This window comes from Poecilia formosa, unplaced genomic scaffold (genome assembly GCF_000485575.1).
Source record: "Poecilia formosa unplaced genomic scaffold, Poecilia_formosa-5.1.2 Scaffold279, whole genome shotgun sequence".
In the NCBI taxonomy this organism is placed as follows: Eukaryota; Metazoa; Chordata; class Actinopteri; order Cyprinodontiformes; family Poeciliidae; genus Poecilia; species Poecilia formosa.
In genome coordinates this window covers 81,138-99,565 of record NW_006800218.1, presented here as the reverse complement: position 1 = coordinate 99,565, position 18,428 = coordinate 81,138, and the positions used below count along the sequence as shown (strand labels likewise).

Genomic DNA, 18,428 nt, shown 5'->3' with positions numbered 1-18,428 from the left:
TCCGATTTCCCCACAAACGCATCAATGTTTATTCAACACTTCTTAGATCCACCAGGTTTGGGTTACTTCATTTAATAAATGTAGAAACTCTGCTACTCTCTGCTTCTACGTCGTCTTCCTACCTCTAAGAAGCCTGTGTAAGCCCGGACGGGCAGGTGAAACTTGGACGCGTTTGTGATCAGCAAGATGTTGCTGTCTATGTGAATGGATGGTCGGACTGCCCGGAACAGAAGGGAGAAGATGTAGCGGGACTCGTGCGGCGGGATGAGGATGGGCGTGCTGAAGTTTTGCACCTGCGACAGAGAAGAGAGAAACTTGTGACAGTTTGTTCCTCGGCTCCCGGCGAACCGCAGCTCGGCTGGCACTCACTTTAAACATGATTTTGGCCTCGTCGGGCAGAGACACGTTGTGTATCCGGATCGCGAAGCTGAAGGCGTTGGTGAGGAAAATCGCTCTGTCCACTGGGTCGACAGGGCTGTCTCTGATGTGGAACAACGTGGCCGTGTGGTCAAAGCCCAGGTAGCTACGGGAAAAACAAACAGGAAAAAAAGAGGAATAAGCTCCACTAAAATTTTTCTTTTTAAAAGTTCACTATGTTTCTTAAAGAAATAACTCACCCTTCTAGAACGTCTGCCTGGTATGGGATTTCAAGCTTGGAATAAGTCTTTTCTTTTGCTTTAACTGTTATTTTACCAGAAAACTGATATGGTCTTCTTGCTTTTGAGGCTGCAATAAAAACAAAGATAAACAGAGTGGATAAGCCTGCTGTGAGAAGATACCAGAAGAGGAAGTTGTGTAATAGCAAATAAAATTTTTTTAAAAATCTAACTCAGCCAGAGTTTGAATAAAATTGTCCAAAAGGACCAAAAGCTCTCTGGAAATACCATTTTCAAAATGGTGCCTTTGTAAATATTGCATTTTTTGAAGTGGATATGGAAAGAAAAAATAAAAAATTTTAACACAAGGAACCACACCCAGATGCATTTTTGATCACTTTTCAGGAAACTGACATCATGCTCTACTTCCTGAAGTGGTCAGTGAAACTGGTGCATGCAGATGGTGAGAGAAATCATGAGCCCTCACACAATCGGTCATGCGTGCAATTTCATTTCCCTTCGCCCCAGTAGCCTTTCAAAAACAAGCTCATTTCCGCCTTTGAAAGCAAACAAAAACGCCCACTCACCATCGAAACAAATGGTTGCAACTTTAGTATATCTGTTCTCTCCGGCTTTGAGCGTCACTGCTTTAAAATCTACGGTGACGGCTTCGTTTGATGGTGTTGTGCGAACACTCTGAGGAGAAGAAGAAACAACAACAGAAAACCTGTCACTTACTGCAAGTCTTCAAGGAGAGGGATTTTACGGGAGCGATGGGAATACCCACTGTGATAGGAACGTCTTTTGTTCCTGAATTTAAAAGATGGAGGTTCAGGAGTTTTGGACGATCTTTGAAACGAGAGACGGTTTGGGAAAGAAAGCAGACAATCAGATGGGGATTCTGTTTTAACTAGAGATGCACCAATCCTGATATTAATATTGGCATCGGTACCGATATTGAAAATAATTCTAGATCGAGTATCAGTGATGTGCCTGATCCATCAGGGCGAATCTATTCGGTCTAATTCTATGCTTTGTGCTCTGAACGACGTCATGCTTTATTATTTAATTTACATCATATTTAGAACCATTTGAAAGGTTTGTTGCCGTTTATTTTTTGCATGTTTGACGAAGGTATTTATGTTACGCTGGCTGTTCTACTCCTAATTGCACTGACTGAACAAATTAAATTTATTACATGTTTGACCAAGCTTGTGAAGCAGTTGGGTGTATTTAAATGTGCTGTACTGGTGCAGAGTTATTAAATAAATGTATAATTCAATACATTTATGTCTGCAGTTTAAAAAAAGAAGAAACCTTTTGAATCAGTTCAGCTGTTTTTCTGTATCGGATCACTGTCGGCCGATTTTAACCTCAGATATCGGTATCGAAAGTGAAAAATGTGGATCGGTGCATCCCTACTTATGACAATTGCAAAAAGCGTTTTCCTGTAACTCTACATACCTTGTGATCGAAGCGTACCAAAGTCAAGCATTTCTGTGGAGGAGTAAATACCGGGAGCTGCGAATAGTGATTAAAGTGAAAGAGTTACGGTGATGCAGGAGGGGGATGGACGACTTCTGGATTAAAAAGATTTAGAAGCGGACCTGACGTGACCTCCACCTCAACTGGGAGGATGATGAACTGGTCCTCATTTGGAGCGTTGGTTTTGATCCTAATGAAAGCCGTGTGGTTGTCCGCGTCTCTCGAAGAGAAGCTGGCTCTCATCACCCCCTTCGTCTCGAAAGGAGGAATCTCCTGGAAGGTGGAGGAGGTTGGTGCCGATGAGATAAAAAGTTGATAAAAAAAATGTTAAAGTTGCATCCAGAAGAGGGACTCACCCAAAGCTTTCCGGTGCCTCCTTGTTGGCCAGTGGGAAGCTCTAAGTGCAGATCTCCTCCGCTTGAGTACATCTCCACCACCTGAACAAAGCACGGCAACGTCACAAACTGATCCAGAAACAGGGTGCAGTTTCACTATGTGAGGAAGAATTTGGACCTTTAAAACTTTTCACATTTTTGTCACGCCACAAGTACAAAACTTTAAGTTATTTTATTGGAATTTTTACCCAAAGAAAAGCACATTGTGTGTATTTGTGGCGCTGGAGAAAAAGTGCAGATGATTTTCATTACTCTTTACAAATGAAAATGCAATCGCTGTGTTTCCATTACAAATGTACGCAAAACTTTGTTGACATTCCGCTAACGTAGAAAAACCCCCCCAAAACATTCGTAATTTCAGTGTTTCCATTAAATAAGAAACGCAATTAAAATGAAACTTGAATAAGTTTGACCACGTGATAAGTCATTAAAAAACATGCCGCACCATCATTCTCCAAGCATTAATGGTCCACAACAGGAAAATTCAGCTGTGTTTTTATTGTATTTTAAAAGGATCAATCAAAATGTCAATATTCCTCTTAGGCCTCTAATGAGCCATCAATTGATCCAGGTGCGTTAAACCAGGGAGAGACCTAAAACATGCAGGATGCCGGCCCTACAGGACCGACATTGGGCACCACTGGACTATATCAGGACTGCCCAAGTCCAGTCCATCCTTTTAGGCGCCGCCCTTCTCCAACTCGGCTCAATCAAATGACTCAGCAACTTTTAGCTCTGCAGAGGCCTGATAACAAGCAATCAATTGGTTGACTGGACTTGGGCACCTCTGGTCTATGATTAGATTGATTTGAGTACGAATATAAAACGACTTGAACATCAAATTGCTTGAGATATTTTATGCAAGAGATCAAAATAACTTTGGTTTATAGATCAAATGATCACATTGAGGTTTGTGGGTGTAAAGTGACACAATGTGAAAAAGCTCAAAGCGTTTGAATGAGTCTCTTTAAATTACCTGCAGCGGTTCACTGTATGGGTTGTGAATGTTTATTAGAGGGGAGAAGCTGCTGTTCACAGGGACCCGGGCCCCAATGAAGGGCCGCAGCCTGTAGGGGTTCGGGACGCCAACCCCGAAAACCTGAAGGAGACGGAGAGGCAGGATTAGTGGCGTAGTAAAAACTAACCTTAGTGAGAGGTTGTTCTGTTTGTACCTGGTATGTAAACACTCCATGATGTGACGTATTAATAAATAAAGTGTTTTCTACATTTCCAACAACTCGACCAAGAAACACGACATCAAAAGATGTGTTCCCTCCTGGTGGAATTATCTGCAGGAAGAACAGAAGAACAGGAGGATATACGTTAAAAAAAACAAGGAAAAAAATCATCCTTTATGCATCACATGAAATAATAACCCACAAAATCATAACATCAGGCAACACAATATTCACTATGAAAACGGTTGGCGCTGTAAAAGCTTTACAGCTACATGCTAACTTTAGCGTGCTGGTGGTGGCCGTGGTTTCAGCTGGTGATTGTGGGTTTCTGCTGCAGATTTCCCAGAAAAGATGCCATTTACAAAGTCTGCTCTCACATTGACATCATGCTTAGGTTTGATGGTGTTAAGATACGGTGCACCGAATCCATCTTAAAGGAGACATCTGGTTCTGGAGTGTGCAGACAGCAGCATGTTTTTTTTTTGTTTTGTTTTTTTACCCTTTTTCCTCAATTTTACATCTTGCAAATATTAAGGAAAAAAACATGAACATTTTTTTTCAAAATTAGCCTTATTTAAGAAGTACATTTTATCAACAGAGCAGATTATTTGAAAGTGTACAAATTTTGTTTCAAAAAACAACAAACAATGCTCCTAGTAACTAACATTACCAAGAAAAAGCAACTGAATGGTAACAAAATAGAATCTTAAATATTTTGTTAGTTTTAGAGAATAAGCAAATCAGGCACATCAGATCCACCGATGATCATTTGCGGTCTGATGCGACACACGCAACCAGATCATGTGATCCCAGCCGCACAGGTGTGAGAATGATGATATGCAAATATAAAACCAGACTAGCGCAATGTCGACAGCATACCTGCTATTATTTTAATAATTAAAAAAAAAATTTAATGGTCATTAGTTTTACTAAACACTGTAGTAAAACTTTATAAAGCTGCAATTATAATTCTATGATTACAAACTAACATTTATAGGAGGAGGTCTGGAGCCCCTGGTCTGCATTTTTAACTAAAAATGATAAATAACTAACTAATGTTTCTACATTCTAGTAGTTTTTTTTCATGGAATAATTACATTGAACCTCTGTAACAGAACGCCACTAAAAGTCCCAGGTATGTTCTTTACATTTCTGTCGTTCAGTTGAAAACTAAGCTTTTTTTTTTTTTAAGAAAAACACAGTTATATCAACAACTTCCAAGAAAATGTATCCACCCTCTTTTTTCTGAAAAGCTTTTCAAGTTTGAATTTGTTTTAAAGTCTAAAAATAGAAACAAAAATGCGGTTTCCTGTGGGAAATGTTTATCAAAGACGAAAGTTTTCTCGTTCTCTTCTTCGACACTTCCTTGGACATTTGTGGCTCTAAAGGGGTTTTATTCAGCTGGACTCGGGGCAGGAACGTTTCTTTATCTCGTTAAGGTTGCAGAGCGCTGACCTGGACAACTAGACATTCACAACTTTCACCTGAAACGCTTAAGCCAGCACTGTAAAACCTGAACTGTGAAACCCTTGCTGTTTAACACAACCTCTACTTTGTGACCAAGGAAGAAGAAAATACTTCATTCAAGAACTGTTTTAACTCACTTTGTTTGACGAAATGATGTAAATAATGTACGATGTTAAGTATCTGCTTTGACAAACTGGTAATTTACAAAAATGTTCTCACTTCTCCACTGTTAGAAAATGTGGTAAAGAGTGTAATCTGATTGGATTGGAGGTCACAAGCTCTCATCTGGATCAAAATAAACGGTGCGAAGGTGAAATAAACCGTTTTTGATCATCATGCAATAAAAACCTGCATGTGCTCCTAATCTGTGCCGTCATCAACTTGTGACATAACCTCTGCCAAACCCCCCACCCCCCAACCCCCCAAAGGGGAAAAAAAAACAGCAGCAGGAAGGAAACGGCCAGCATGCGAGCGTTTCTGAGCCGCCACAGACTGCTACAGAGCCAAAGAGTATTTTAGATGAAACGCTCTGCTTGGTATGTCAGTATTTTAAGAAAAAAACTACATGGGAGGCAAGCAGCAAACCACTGAAAACCGAACCAGCTTCACTCTCTCTCTCTGTCTTGAAACCCTCAAAAACATCCAGCCACACATGTCTTCCAGTTTTATTGGCGACTAAACTGCAACAAATAAAACAATTACAGGGAAGAAGTCACTGAAGATAAAAAAGAAAACAAAGACTCAAAGTGAAGGCAAAAAAGTCAGTCATTTCCCTTCATCGAGAACAAACGTCCAGAAATGTAAAAGTTTTCCTTCCTACTACAGATTTCCACAAATGCCACTTTAGTATATTTTATATCTCAGTGTTATCTCAGTGTGGAAGTGTGTAGTTGCTGATGCTGCCAATACAAAAAAGGCAAAGCAATAAAGACAAAAATAAGACGTGAAGTCACTGTTCTGCTGCAGCAGCAGCAGCGGATACGCAACATTTTACCAGGCAGGAATCTAAATTGTGATTATTTTCCTGCAGATGACAGTGAGGGGATTGGAAATGTTGTAAACGTTGACCTGCTGTTGGAGTGTGGACTTCATGTTTCTGGATTTCTAGTTCCTATTGAACCAATTCGCACTGATCTGTTGACAAAGATAGAGAAAAGATGTCTCCTCTCGTTTCATAACAGTGACACAATAAAATGACAAATTGCTTTAGAAATTCAATGATTCACAGAGTATCGCTATGAGCTAAGTTTTAAAGCTTGAACCATGAGTCACTTGCTTCTGCTTTTTTTTCTTCCTCCCTTTATTCAATCACTCATTGTGTGTTAAACAGCTTGTCACCCTGCCTTCATTTACAGCTCAGGACAGAGGTGTCCAAGCTGTTGCCTCACCAAAAACCTACATAAAGGGGAAAAACAAACACAAAAAAAAAAAGGGGAAAGAAAAAAATTACTTTTTTCCCCAGATTTCTGACTTTAATCTTCTGAGACTTTTTTTAATCTACCAAACAATAAATAAAGTTCAAATACTTTAGCTAAATGAGTAAAACAGTGATTTTTTTTTGTTGTTGTTGAAAAGCCAATAGCCAGGTTGAAAGCAGATCTGGGTGCATCGAAGCCAATTTGAATTATCAGAGATGCAGGCTGCACAGAATCAGTCCAGGGGCCACAAATGGCCCTTAAGGACTACAATTCCCATAGATGAGCACACATGACCTATATCAGCATTTCTCACATTTCTCTGTGTCTACACACATTATGTTCACTAGTTTACAGCAAACAAAGTAGTGAAAACAAAACAATTCACAGAAATTAAACGGTTCATCAAGTTGGGTGCAACACAGCTTTTGAACTGCAGGCATTCAGTAACAGTGTGATCATCAGACAACATGACAGAAGATGAACAGAGATGATTTTCCTCCCCTTAGCAGATAACTCATTTCTTTATCAGATTCACAACAGCAAAAAAAAAAATTATTAAAAAAGTGGTGACTACTTACCCTATTCTGAAAAAAGGAGGCATGGAAATGTGCTGTTGTTGCTGATATAGATATCAAACTAATTTCTTCTGAGCTAGGATTATGTAAATAAACTTTCTCCATTTTTGGCATTCCAACCGGCCTGTGAAGAAAGACGAGAAGGTTTGTTAAGTGCAGGTTTTCAAAATCACCACTGTGGAGAAAAACAAAGCTCAGACGGAAAAGAACTGGAACCTGACTGCAGATTCCTCCCTGGTTTCTACAAAGTTTTAACCTATCAGTGCTGATTTTAACCAGTTCTCTTCACATAAGTAAGCACTGGGAATGTTGTTAGAGAGAGCAGTCAATTATTATTAACAAAATAGGGTCTCACTAACATGTTAATGCAAAGACAAAATGATTAGCATCTTTCAGAAACTAGTGCGCCTGAATAAACGCTAGAAAACAGTTAGAAAATAAAGTTTTGGTCTTTTTCCACACAGTCACAACTTTTACAACTCAGATTATTTCTGTCCACAAAGTGTGGAAATTCTCAACCATGGTACTCCAACTGAGATTTTTATTTTATTTACTTTTACATTTTTTAGTTTTAGCTCAGCCTGAAAGTCACCCAAATTGTGCTAATGTCTTTTTTTCTCATTGCATCCTTTGCTAAAAAAATAAAAGTAAAATAATAATGAATAACTGTGAAAAACAAAACTCTAAAATAGTGTCCGCATGTTTGAACTTTAAGAGGTCTTTTGTGTTCACTACTTAAAGTAAAATAAGAGACATAACCGTCCTGTGGAGACAGGATTCGACACCACTGAGTTACTACCTCCAAATTGTTAAAACACCGTTCACAGCACACCATAGACTCTTTTGATTTACAACCTGTCAGGCAGTCACCGGCTGATATGAAAATGGCACGGTATGAAAATCAAGTGCAGCTCTTGTGGTGTTTTAATCACTTTCCCTCCCACAGAAATCAGACAAGGACATTTTCAGCTTCAGCAGAAATCCGACCAAGCTCAGAACATCATTAGGGGAAGTAAATGGACAAACGTCGAGGATCTTTCCATCCTTCACTCTTGGGCCTTGATGAAAACTTTCAGACCTGATAAGTGGACTGTATGAGTGAAAACAAACCTGAGTTTTTCCAAGCGAGTTCCCCAAATCCTCAACATTTGGGGAACTCAAATGTTAAAAACATCAGTGTTTTTTAAAATAAAAATAAATAAAAAAAAACACTGATGTTTACATCAGTATGACTCCACAATCAGACAGGCAGGTGACCTAGTGAGTATTTGTAGCTATGCATTGGCTGTGGAGTTGACTTGGTGTTTTCTTCTGGGCCATCCAGAGATCAACAAGATAAAAGGGTCTAGATCATCTTAACAGCAAAGCAAACATGATTTCACTGGAAATGTTAGAGAACTATTGTTGATTTAAAATTAAGCCTTTAAAATGTTTTTAATATCACCTTGAATTAAATCAAGGCAGAAAACATTATAAAGGATGGTTGGGAGATGCTGCTGTATTGTAACAAAGCATAGCAAAAACTGACATTTCTGGGGTCTGTTCGTGGCTGTTAGCAAGTTTGTGTTTCTCACGTCGCCTGCGGCTCTCTGAAGTCTTTACCCTCCTTAGAGCCGAGCCTGAATGTTTTGTTTTTTGCACAGAATGCGCCTAGCCTTGTATGGTTCGTCAACAGAAGTGAGCCAGTGGCAAAAACAAACAATGTCCAGCCAAAAGGTGATAAAATTGCACATATGCATGACAGGGGAGGGGAAAAAGCTAACTATCTAGCTAGCAAGGATATATTAGCAGCTACTTTTGCCAGACAGAAAAGTCCCACGAGAAACAAAACTTACATATGCGAGATTAAATGTTTCCACCAGGTAAAATTTAAGACCTGAAGAAAGTATTTAAGGCCAACTTAAATTTTTTTCCAATACATTTAAAGACATTTTAATACCTTAATTTTAGATGCATGAATTTAAAGGACGCACAGACACCCTGCATGAATGAAAACAAACCTGACAAACAGGAAGCAAAACTATGCTTCCTATTAAACTAACAGGTTTAATATTTCAGAGAGATAAAAAAAATACTCACTGTTCATGAAAGTCTAGCATTGGAGGTTCAAATCGTATAGGTCGGCAGTTCCCTCGGTGCGGGGACGTGCTGCAAGAGACGGGAAGGTGTGACAGCAGCAAGAGCAGGCAAGCAACAGCAACATCCATGCTTTGGGTTAGAGAGACTAGATGACTAACTCCTGGTTTTTGCTTTTATTAGGACGTAAATAAAATAATGGATCCCTTCCCATCCGCAGTGAGCCATTTCTATGTCCAAAGTCTTCATGAAACTTGGAAAAAGACACACACATAAAAAAGAAAAGAAGCGGGATGGGCACGAAAGAAGGAGCTTTCAGTGTCTCTTTCAGATTGTGGTGCTTCTCTAGACAGAATTGCTTTGCGGCTGTAAAACTCACAGAACTTGTCCAGCAACAGGTGTATCTAAACAATAGACAGAGAGGCGGCTCCCCCCCGAGGGAGGGGAGGAGTACACAACAGAAACGTGAAACATGAGCCTTTATGTAAATCTCATGCAAAAGGAAGTTCAGAGATGGCAGACGTGGCGGTCAGCTGAGTGTCGGCTCATTTAGCAGGGGATGAACATCACGTGTTTATCTTGCCACATATATGACTAATTCATCTGTGACTAAGATTCCCCATCCGAGGCAAATATTTAATCTAACTGTGCTCCCCTAATTATACCGTCTCACATTGTTCTAACAAAAGGAACACGCCCGGTTTATATAACTCGCATAATTGCGTTAACACTGCCTTGGAGTCAGACAATTTGCTGGAGATCCGTTTCACCTTCTTTTACTACCGAGCCTCTGCTCACAGGAGCAGACAAAAGCCGGAGCGCAGCGCTCCAATAGCCGGGATATTCCGAGGCGGGATGGGTTTACGTCCCCGGGGAGACAGAATGTGCCAAGATTCAATGTTCCTGCGGGATGAACCGTCACCTAGAGCCTGTCCCCGCTTTGTGCTGCTAATATAACAACTGCTGACAAGATTTTTGGAGTAAAGAAAAAAAAAAAGAAAAAAAAATAGCTTGCAGTGGCTACATTTTTCTCAGCGCTTCAGAGCTGAGAGAGCAGAGGCTCTTCCTCTATGACCTGCAGCGCCTTGCAAAAGTATTCATACGCCCTGACCAGATTGGCCAGATTTACAAGGATTTGGGCCCCTGGGCTGGAGCCAGTTTTGGTGACAGAACCACCAAGGAAAGATTCTTTTGCTAATGCAAATACAGTAGTGCTATGCATCAGCAGGTTTGAACTGATGCAGGTTTATTACATCCATTAGCCAGTAACACCAAGTTGTTCCCTTTATCATTTTCAAATACTTGAATATTGTTTATAATCATAAAGAAAATCCAAAATATTAATGCAATCCAATGTAATTTGAATGCAGGAATTTTATATAAAGTACAATATTTACAAAACATGCATTCATTCAAGAAAATGAAAAAAAAATCTTCACAGTAAAACCAAAAATCGTTCTGAAGTCTGATCCATCTCTTGACAACCAACAAACTTGGTTTCTAGTAAAAAACATCAGTGAAACTAGAACTGTTACGGAGTAAAGCTTCTTCAAACAAGACGGAGGCTCGTATGTCTTTTACTGAACATTTCTGTTCAGTTTTTATTGAAGAGAAAAACAGCAACAGCTGTTCGTAACCTAGCAACCAAAATTCAACAAAAGCAAGATAGTGACAAAACAGAACCAGATCCTGTTAAGCATTCTTCAAAATAAAAGACTTCCTCTATTCAAATAAATCATGTCTCATACTTAATTATATTCCACTTCACCTTTGTAATTATATACAATCATGTTCAATACAATTAATAATAATCATCATGTAAATTATGCTTGACATATAATTGTAAATCAGTCACTTATCATGCAAAATATACTGAACATATAAGTGTGAAAAAGTCACAACAAGAACTTTAATGAATATTGAGGAATTATTGACTTAAAACAAGCTAATACTTCTTGATTAAGTCATTTGTAAGCGAACTTTGTCTTATTTTCAGTGTAGTCAAATATTTGTACTAGGAACTATACAAAAATAGTTGATTTTGTGTTTTGCAGTGTAGCAGGTTGCTATTAAGTGACTTTTGGAGGAAATCTGTGGACTGGATTAAATTTTAGGCTCAAAGTAAAGAGGTTTAGACACAAAAACTGACCACAACTACCAGATTTTGGTTGGAAATAGTTTATATATATTTAACTTCCTTCTATTTGAAGGACATTGAAGTTCCTGGTTGAAATGGAACAAAATGTAGAAAAGTTCAAGTAGAATGAAAACATTTGAGGTATGGTTGGTAAGCCTTGTGCATAAAAAAATATGCATAAAAGGAAACATTCATATTGAATGTGAAGTACCTTCATTCCAGAGGAAGAGAAAATGCTGCTTTACACAAACTGATTCCTGAGCTCAACACAGTGAAGTAAAAGAGGAAGTGCGAACCTTAAAAAAAAAAAAAAAAAAAAATTTCAAAACACTCCTTTGACACACCTCTGTCAGCACTCGCGCTATGACTCCATGAGATAACGACTTTATGGACTTTAACATAGCTGCACACAGTAAACCGTCCCTGCACATGGAGCAAACACACGTGTATGTGATGCATGCCGTGTACATGTAACTGCAACGGCTGCAGACCACAAAAACAGAAACATGACCCCACAAGTCAGCTAAGTTTTACAAGCTTCCTGCCAGCCATGATGGAGAGCCGTTTTCAAGTTCGAGCACCGTTCTATCTGTTGGATATATACACACACCCATCATAACAAATCACACCCAGAAGACGCACACTGCAAGAAAAAAACATAAATGAACAAACTAAACCTAAAAATCAGTGCAACGTCCAACTGCAAAGAGACTCACGGTAGTTCAAACAGCACACGAGTGAGGGATGTTACGACAGTGACTAGAAAGCAAACTTCCCCAAAGCCGTCCACCGTCTGCCATGTTTGTGTACACACACCGAGTGCAGTGGAGAGATCCTGCGGCTCGGTTCACACTGACAACACAGCTCTGCCCTGCTGGACCCGTTCTGAGAAGAGAAGGGAGCTCGCTGCACTTTGGGCAGACGGGTGACTGAAAGCTTGCGGCTTCACTATATGTAGCAATTTTGACTTGTCGGTTGCCCCATACCGTCGCACCTCACCATTAAAAATACACCGTCTCTGCCCAGCTACACCAGCAGCTATTTTTCCGACGTCGGTCACATTATAAGAACGGGAATAGTCAAATTTATTAGGCAGGCGACCTTTTATTCGCTTGGTTACTTGGCAACAGCAGATCACAACTGCATAGAAAAATATATTTATACGAGATCGTGCCTGTAAATGGGGATGCACTTTTTTCACTTCAATTACCAACAGATATCAGGTTTAGTATCGCCCGGTACGACCCGATACAGAAAAATTGTGCTGAATAGGCTCAAAACTTTCTTCTTTTTTTTTTCCAACAGACATAAATGTACTGAATTATACCAGTACAGCACTTAAGTACATCAATAGTTTCACAAGCTTGGTCAAACATGTTAGAACAACTTTGATTTGTTCCGTCAGTGCCATTAGGAGTTGAACAGCCAATGGGAAATAAATAATAAAGAAACTATCAAAAACAATAGCTGACTACATTGGTAAGATGTAAAAATAAACTGCGGCAAACCTTTCATTGGTTCTGTAAGTGCAAATAGAGTCTCTAGCTGTAACGTAAACAGAATAAAGCGTAGAACTAGACTGAATAGATCTGCCCTTATGGACCGAACACATTGTCATAGATACCCGATATAAAATTCTGTAAAATATTGGGACCGATACAGATATAAATATTGGATCGGTGCATTTAAGTACATTTCAGTTCTACTGTTCTCTCCCCACCGAGTGGAATGAACATCAAATCAACACATTCAATTATAATCTTTTTTTTTTAAAACAAGAACCGTTTTGTGTTTATTGACACTTAAATTTTAGGGTGGATTTTCCATAATTCACACAAACATGCACTAATATGTTTGTGCATGTTTGTGCACTAATATTTGGATGAGTCTCCTGTAGCCAGCTCCACCTCTCTCCGTCTCTCTTTTTAGCTTTCAAAAACCCGTGGCATCCTTCTGGCTGGATATCCGACCACTCTTCCTGTTCCACTCAGAGCTCATTTTAATTGGTCGATTTTCTGTCGCCTTTTAAGCATTGTCTACACGTTTCCATGCAAGGTAACCATCCCATCCTCTTCCAGAGTCTTAAATTGCTTTATCTATTTCAAACTCATTTAATTGTATGAAATCTCTCAGTTGTTAAAAAAAAAAGAAAGAAAAATGGTAGAATGATTGAAAGCAGCGCAGGAATCTGCCATGAACTTAAAATACTTTTTATAATAATTGAGTTGCAGCTTCCTTTATTTTTGTACTTACTGTTTGTACCAATTGTATTTATTGAAAAACATTTTGTCAGGTCATTTAAAATGTTTTTAGCAAGACAAATTACTTATTGTCCATGGGAAACTGATGAAAAATAGACTTTTTGCTAATTCTGTCATATTTTAATCAATATAGTTCAAATGTTAAATTAATGAAAAACCAGTTTCACCCATAGTGCGAAAGACTGAGCCTCAGAGAAGACTGACTCCTTCCAGCTTGGCTGCCTACATAGTTGGCAATGTTTTTAAAAGTTACACCATTCTGAGTGTCAGGTATGGTGGTGACAGCATCATGCTGTGGGGTTATTTTGCTGTCAGAACTCCAGTGACATTGCATCAGCAGCATGAAATGCAAAATGACGACGGCTAATTCATCAACTTAACCTCAAAACAAAAGATAGACTTTAAAAGACAAGTAGGTTTTCCAACAGGACAAAGGCAAACAACAGAACTGGTTTAGCAACCGATACATCAGTCCAACTTTCAGCATTTAAAATGACTCCTACTGACATTTTTAGACAAGGAACCAGCCTAAGTCTGACTTCAGAGAGTGGTCAAGTATCTAACCAGAATGATACCAGAAGGCTTTCGACGGCTAGAAAAATGGATTCTTTGAGGTCCAACTTGCTAAAGCACAAATGTGATTTTTAGCTCCAGATCTGCATCTGGAGCTAAAGGTCTGCATCCCCTGCAGATCTGGAGCTAATGGCTCCAGATCTGCCAGCTCATGGCTGCAGCTCCCCTGCAGCCATGAGCTGCAGGGGAGCTAATGGCTGCAGGGGAGCCATTAGCTCCCCTGCAGATCTGGAGCTTCTTTGTAATATTCTGACAAAAGTTTCAATAAAGTTTGACATTTTTTGAAAGCTCAAAAAATGTCAAACTTGTGCATCTAGTTCTTGTTTTAAAGCTTAAACGCATCTTTAGAAAGCAAAAAGAGAAACACGTCATACCTCTGTTGATGATATAAACTAAAATCAATGTCAGACTCTGCCTGCAAGACAAAAATCACACAGGAAGTAATTATCAAAAAACATGATTTAGTCAGAAACTGCCAGTTGCATTGCGTGCTAACTTAGTGTTTCTTAATCAGGTTGATAATACTGTTAACGTTCAGATGATGGGTGGAAACGAAAGGCCTTACCTGTAAAAGGCTTCCCTCACCAAAATGTAGAACCTCTAGAATCGTGTCTGACTGAATGAATGCTGTAAAAAACATAAGAAAAAAAACACCTGATTAGCTTTATTTACTCCACCATAGAAAAAAAGGGCAGCTTTTCATCTCAGTACATTTACCAACTAACAAAGCTGATTAAATCAAACGTTACATTAAAAAAACAAATAATAATAAAAGCACAAAATATGGTGTCATTTGATTGTGCTGCAATAGTTCATATACATATATATATATATTTTTTAAAAAGCTTATTTGCAATGCAAAGAACAGAACATATAAATAGAAGACGACAACTTTTAAACGCCAATTTCAACTCTGGCGACAGCTGGGCCACAATTCTAGAGAAAAGCAGAATTAAATGTCAGGTAAAAATAGCTTTGTGAAACCACTCGCATTTCCTTATTGACAAACGAGAATGTTTTCCACTCAGTCTGTCTACCTCCCTGAGCTGCTAGTTATAATTTCTTGTAAAGGTCATTTAAAGCTCTCTTTAAAGATTCACGCTCCATGTCTGCTCACATTGGGGGAACGTTTGGCCTCAGCCACAGGTTTCGAACTCAGGACAGCCCCTCCGAACGACGTGCCTGCGCTGAGCGTCTATTTCTGGATGTTATAAGGTGTCGGCTTGTGAAAAAGGCAGTAAATCCTTTACAATGGCGCTGCCATCAACAAGGCTTTAGAGAGGCGGACATCTTTTATTTCAACTGCGATGGGATTCCCTCAAATTAAGCCTAAAGTTCAAACTCTGCTGGTCAGGTGTCTTTACTGTGTCCACCTTCTGACTTGCATGTGGAAACATTTCCTTCCTCTAAAGATTCAACTTACAAAAAAAACAAACAAAAAAAAAACCATTTAATCCAAGTATGTTACATCATGTTTTTGCAACTTTTTAACATTGAACACTTTAAAAATTTGCAGTTTAGACGGTTTCATCCACTGATCCCAAGATTTGTCTTGGCATTTCTTAGTAACTGTACTACACAAACAGTGCTGCAAGTGTTTGTGTGTGTCTGAATGATCTGGGCATTAGCTTAACTTAGCTTTACCGAGGTAAGACCAGGTATTTTTTTTAAAAGCGGCAAAAAAAAAAAAGTGGCTCTTTATTCTACATTTGGCTTCATCCGTGTGTCAAACCCAACCAACAAATGTATTTAATAAAATTAGAAATGTATTAGCCCTAAGTATAACAATTTCTGTCGAAATGTTTGTTTTAACATTGTGAAACTGTGGTGTTTTTAATTAAGGTTAACATACCGTGAGAACCTCATGCCAGCCTACGTTCAGTGTGGAAACACGATGTGGCTTAGAGTTTAAACCCACTAGTGGTCAACAAACTCACAGGAGTGCAAAGATAAACGCTTTAATGAAAGTAGCCCATTTACAAAATATTAATAATGAATTTAAAAATGCACCGACCTAAGTTTGACAACAGTTGGTGAAGTGCATTTATTAGCATCTCAGATTAAAGAAGCCTATATTGGTTTAAGTATATACATATATATTTTTAAATAACACCTCACATCTTCAGACAGAAGGTGTGAGTAAACATGTAAAGATAGTTTTCCTTCTTGAAACCAGTTTTATTGTTTTGTTGGTTAAGCATCACCGTTTTGAAATACTTTCTAACACAACAGCGTGTGGAGTGTGTCCGTTTGTTGTTAGGTGATGTTGGAAAAGCTAACGGCTGGTTCTTTTAGCTGGAATTCCTGAGTGGGAATGTTGGAGGTTCCTCACCAAACCACAACTCAACATCCAAAATGGCCATGAAAACCGTTTCTGTACAGTTCTGAAGATGCATCTAGTTGAATAAATGTGATACAACTTCCCTAAAACCTTTTGAGCTAGTGCAAAAGACTATATTAGGTAGGACGTTACTCCCAGATCCAAAATTTTAACTTTAGAGAGCCAGTGTAATAAATGTTTCTCCACTGCACTTCTCAAATGAAGCAAAGATCAACCTGCTTAAATCCTCTTTTTGCCACTTGATAGCTCCACATCATGGCCAATTCATTTGCATTGCAAATAACGGTGCCAGCATTTCTAAAGGCTCCCAAAGTGCAACAACCAGCTGTACTTGTGTCACAGTTTAAAACCGTGGATTTAAGGCTTTTAGTGTAGCATAAAAGGCATGAAAAGGTTCAAACAGTCAAATATCGAGAAGTTGGGAGAGGTTTCCCTGGATTGTGGAAGCAGTGTAAACAGTAACAGGGCACGTTTCAAAGTTTCCACAGCTGATGTTGACAGTGGATGTCACCTGTCCGCCCGTCTCTGACCTGACATGATATGACCGCAGCGAGCCGCAACCCTGCTGGGTAAATAACAACTGGGCTGTCATTTAGCCTGTGGGCCGAGCCGTCCGTCCCAAACTGAACCCGGGAGAGGGTCAAGAATCAAACCGAGAAGCCACGTTTACAAAATAAAACTCTGACTGTCTCACCTCAGACATGACTCGGTATGAGGAAGTCACCTTCCTGCCATACCAGGATTATTTCACCATTCTGACATGTCTTCATTCCAGTGCTTTCAGGTCATACAGTGACAGGTTTAAGCTAAAATTAGTGTTAGCCGTGGTGCTAGGAGGCAGCTCTGTACCTTTTCAGACTTCTTTAAAATGTAGAGTTAGCTTAACTTAGCCTTATATGGAAGGTATGACGGCAAGCAGAGAACGAAGGAAGCTAGCGTCGCCCATAGGAGCGTTTAAAAGGCCACTTACAAACCAACATGTCGGTAGTTCTTTCATTCTGAACTGTGCTAATAAACGCTACAGTCTACCATTAAACCTTGTTCATGGCAATGAAGGAAAACCATAATGCAGTGTAAGCGGGCTAGCCGTGGTAAAGTTGGCCCGCAGAGGTAAAGCTAACCTTTACCCGCACTTCACTGAAAATGCCTACGGAAGTTAGCGCTTGCTAACGCGGACACAGTCAGCTAAGTTACAAACCTTGTTTGTCCGCCCGCGCGGCGTGAATAAAAGCAATAAATAACATCCTGAAGAGTCCGACACACGCTGTTCTTCTTGTGTGAGAGGAGCGGCAGCTCTGGGCTCTCTCTGGACTCGCCATGCTGCAGGTCTCTCTGTTGTTACGATAACAACCGAGCGAGTGTGCGGACATGCCCGTGTAAAGCTCTGCTGCCTCTGTCAATCATAGCCGTGAGAGGAAAAACTGCGGCTCCACTGAGCAGCAGCTAACCACTCTAACAGGACGGTGGCCTCTTCTTCTGCCTCCTCCCTCCTCCTCTTCCTCCTCCTCCTCCTCCTCCTCTTCTTCCTGTTCTTCAGCTTCACGCCGCGTCACCGGTTACTACAGGCAGCAACACATCACCCTCCCTCCTGAACCATTGTAGTGAACAGCGCTTTTAAAAATTTACATTTTAGATTTTTTACTTCAAAGCAGCGACTTAATGGCCGAGACTTGTCTAAAGCACCAAGCAAAATTCATATGTATCTAAGCAATTTGTTTTTAATTAAAGCTACTAGTCCGTTCTTTTTTTCTGTATCAAATTCATTCGACTCATTTACGGCACCGTTTTGTTGTCTTTTTTTTGTACTAGTTTAGCTACTTTGTTGTTAAAATGTTATACTTTGTTATACTTATTGAGATAAAATCTGCCCGCCAAAAACCCTGACATAAATATGCTCTCTAGTTGTTCTAGGACGTCTGAGTTACT

At 39.5% G+C, this 18,428-nt stretch overlaps 1 protein-coding gene across 4 annotated transcripts in view; it reads right to left on the bottom strand.

Annotated features, from left to right (window-relative positions):
• The window catches only part of tmem131 (transmembrane protein 131), a 40,143-nt gene extending 22,110 nt beyond the window's left edge, over positions 1-18,033 (bottom strand). The window contains exons 1-15 of one of the 4 annotated variants that reach the window (XM_007571343.2): positions 17,701-18,033; positions 14,727-14,788; positions 14,536-14,576; positions 9,194-9,262; positions 7,118-7,238; positions 3,649-3,765; positions 3,453-3,575; positions 2,438-2,518; positions 2,204-2,354; positions 2,061-2,117; positions 1,384-1,445; positions 1,184-1,292; positions 618-726; positions 370-523; positions 123-293 (exon numbers count right to left, since the gene is read on the bottom strand). In XM_007571343.2, coding sequence (XP_007571405.1) covers positions 123-293; positions 370-523; positions 618-726; positions 1,184-1,292; positions 1,384-1,445; positions 2,061-2,117; positions 2,204-2,354; positions 2,438-2,518; positions 3,453-3,575; positions 3,649-3,765; positions 7,118-7,238; positions 9,194-9,262; positions 14,536-14,576; positions 14,727-14,788; positions 17,701-17,872 — 1,599 coding nt within the window. In that variant the 5' untranslated portion in view covers positions 17,873-18,033. The remainder of the gene's footprint in view (positions 1-122; positions 294-369; positions 524-617; positions 727-1,183; positions 1,293-1,383; positions 1,446-2,060; positions 2,118-2,203; positions 2,355-2,437; positions 2,519-3,452; positions 3,576-3,648; positions 3,766-7,117; positions 7,239-9,193; positions 9,263-14,535; positions 14,577-14,726; positions 14,789-17,700) is intronic. The other 3 variants (XM_007571342.2, XM_007571345.2, XM_007571341.2) reach the window with 3 other exon arrangements.
• Positions 18,034-18,428: the final 395 nt, after the last annotated feature.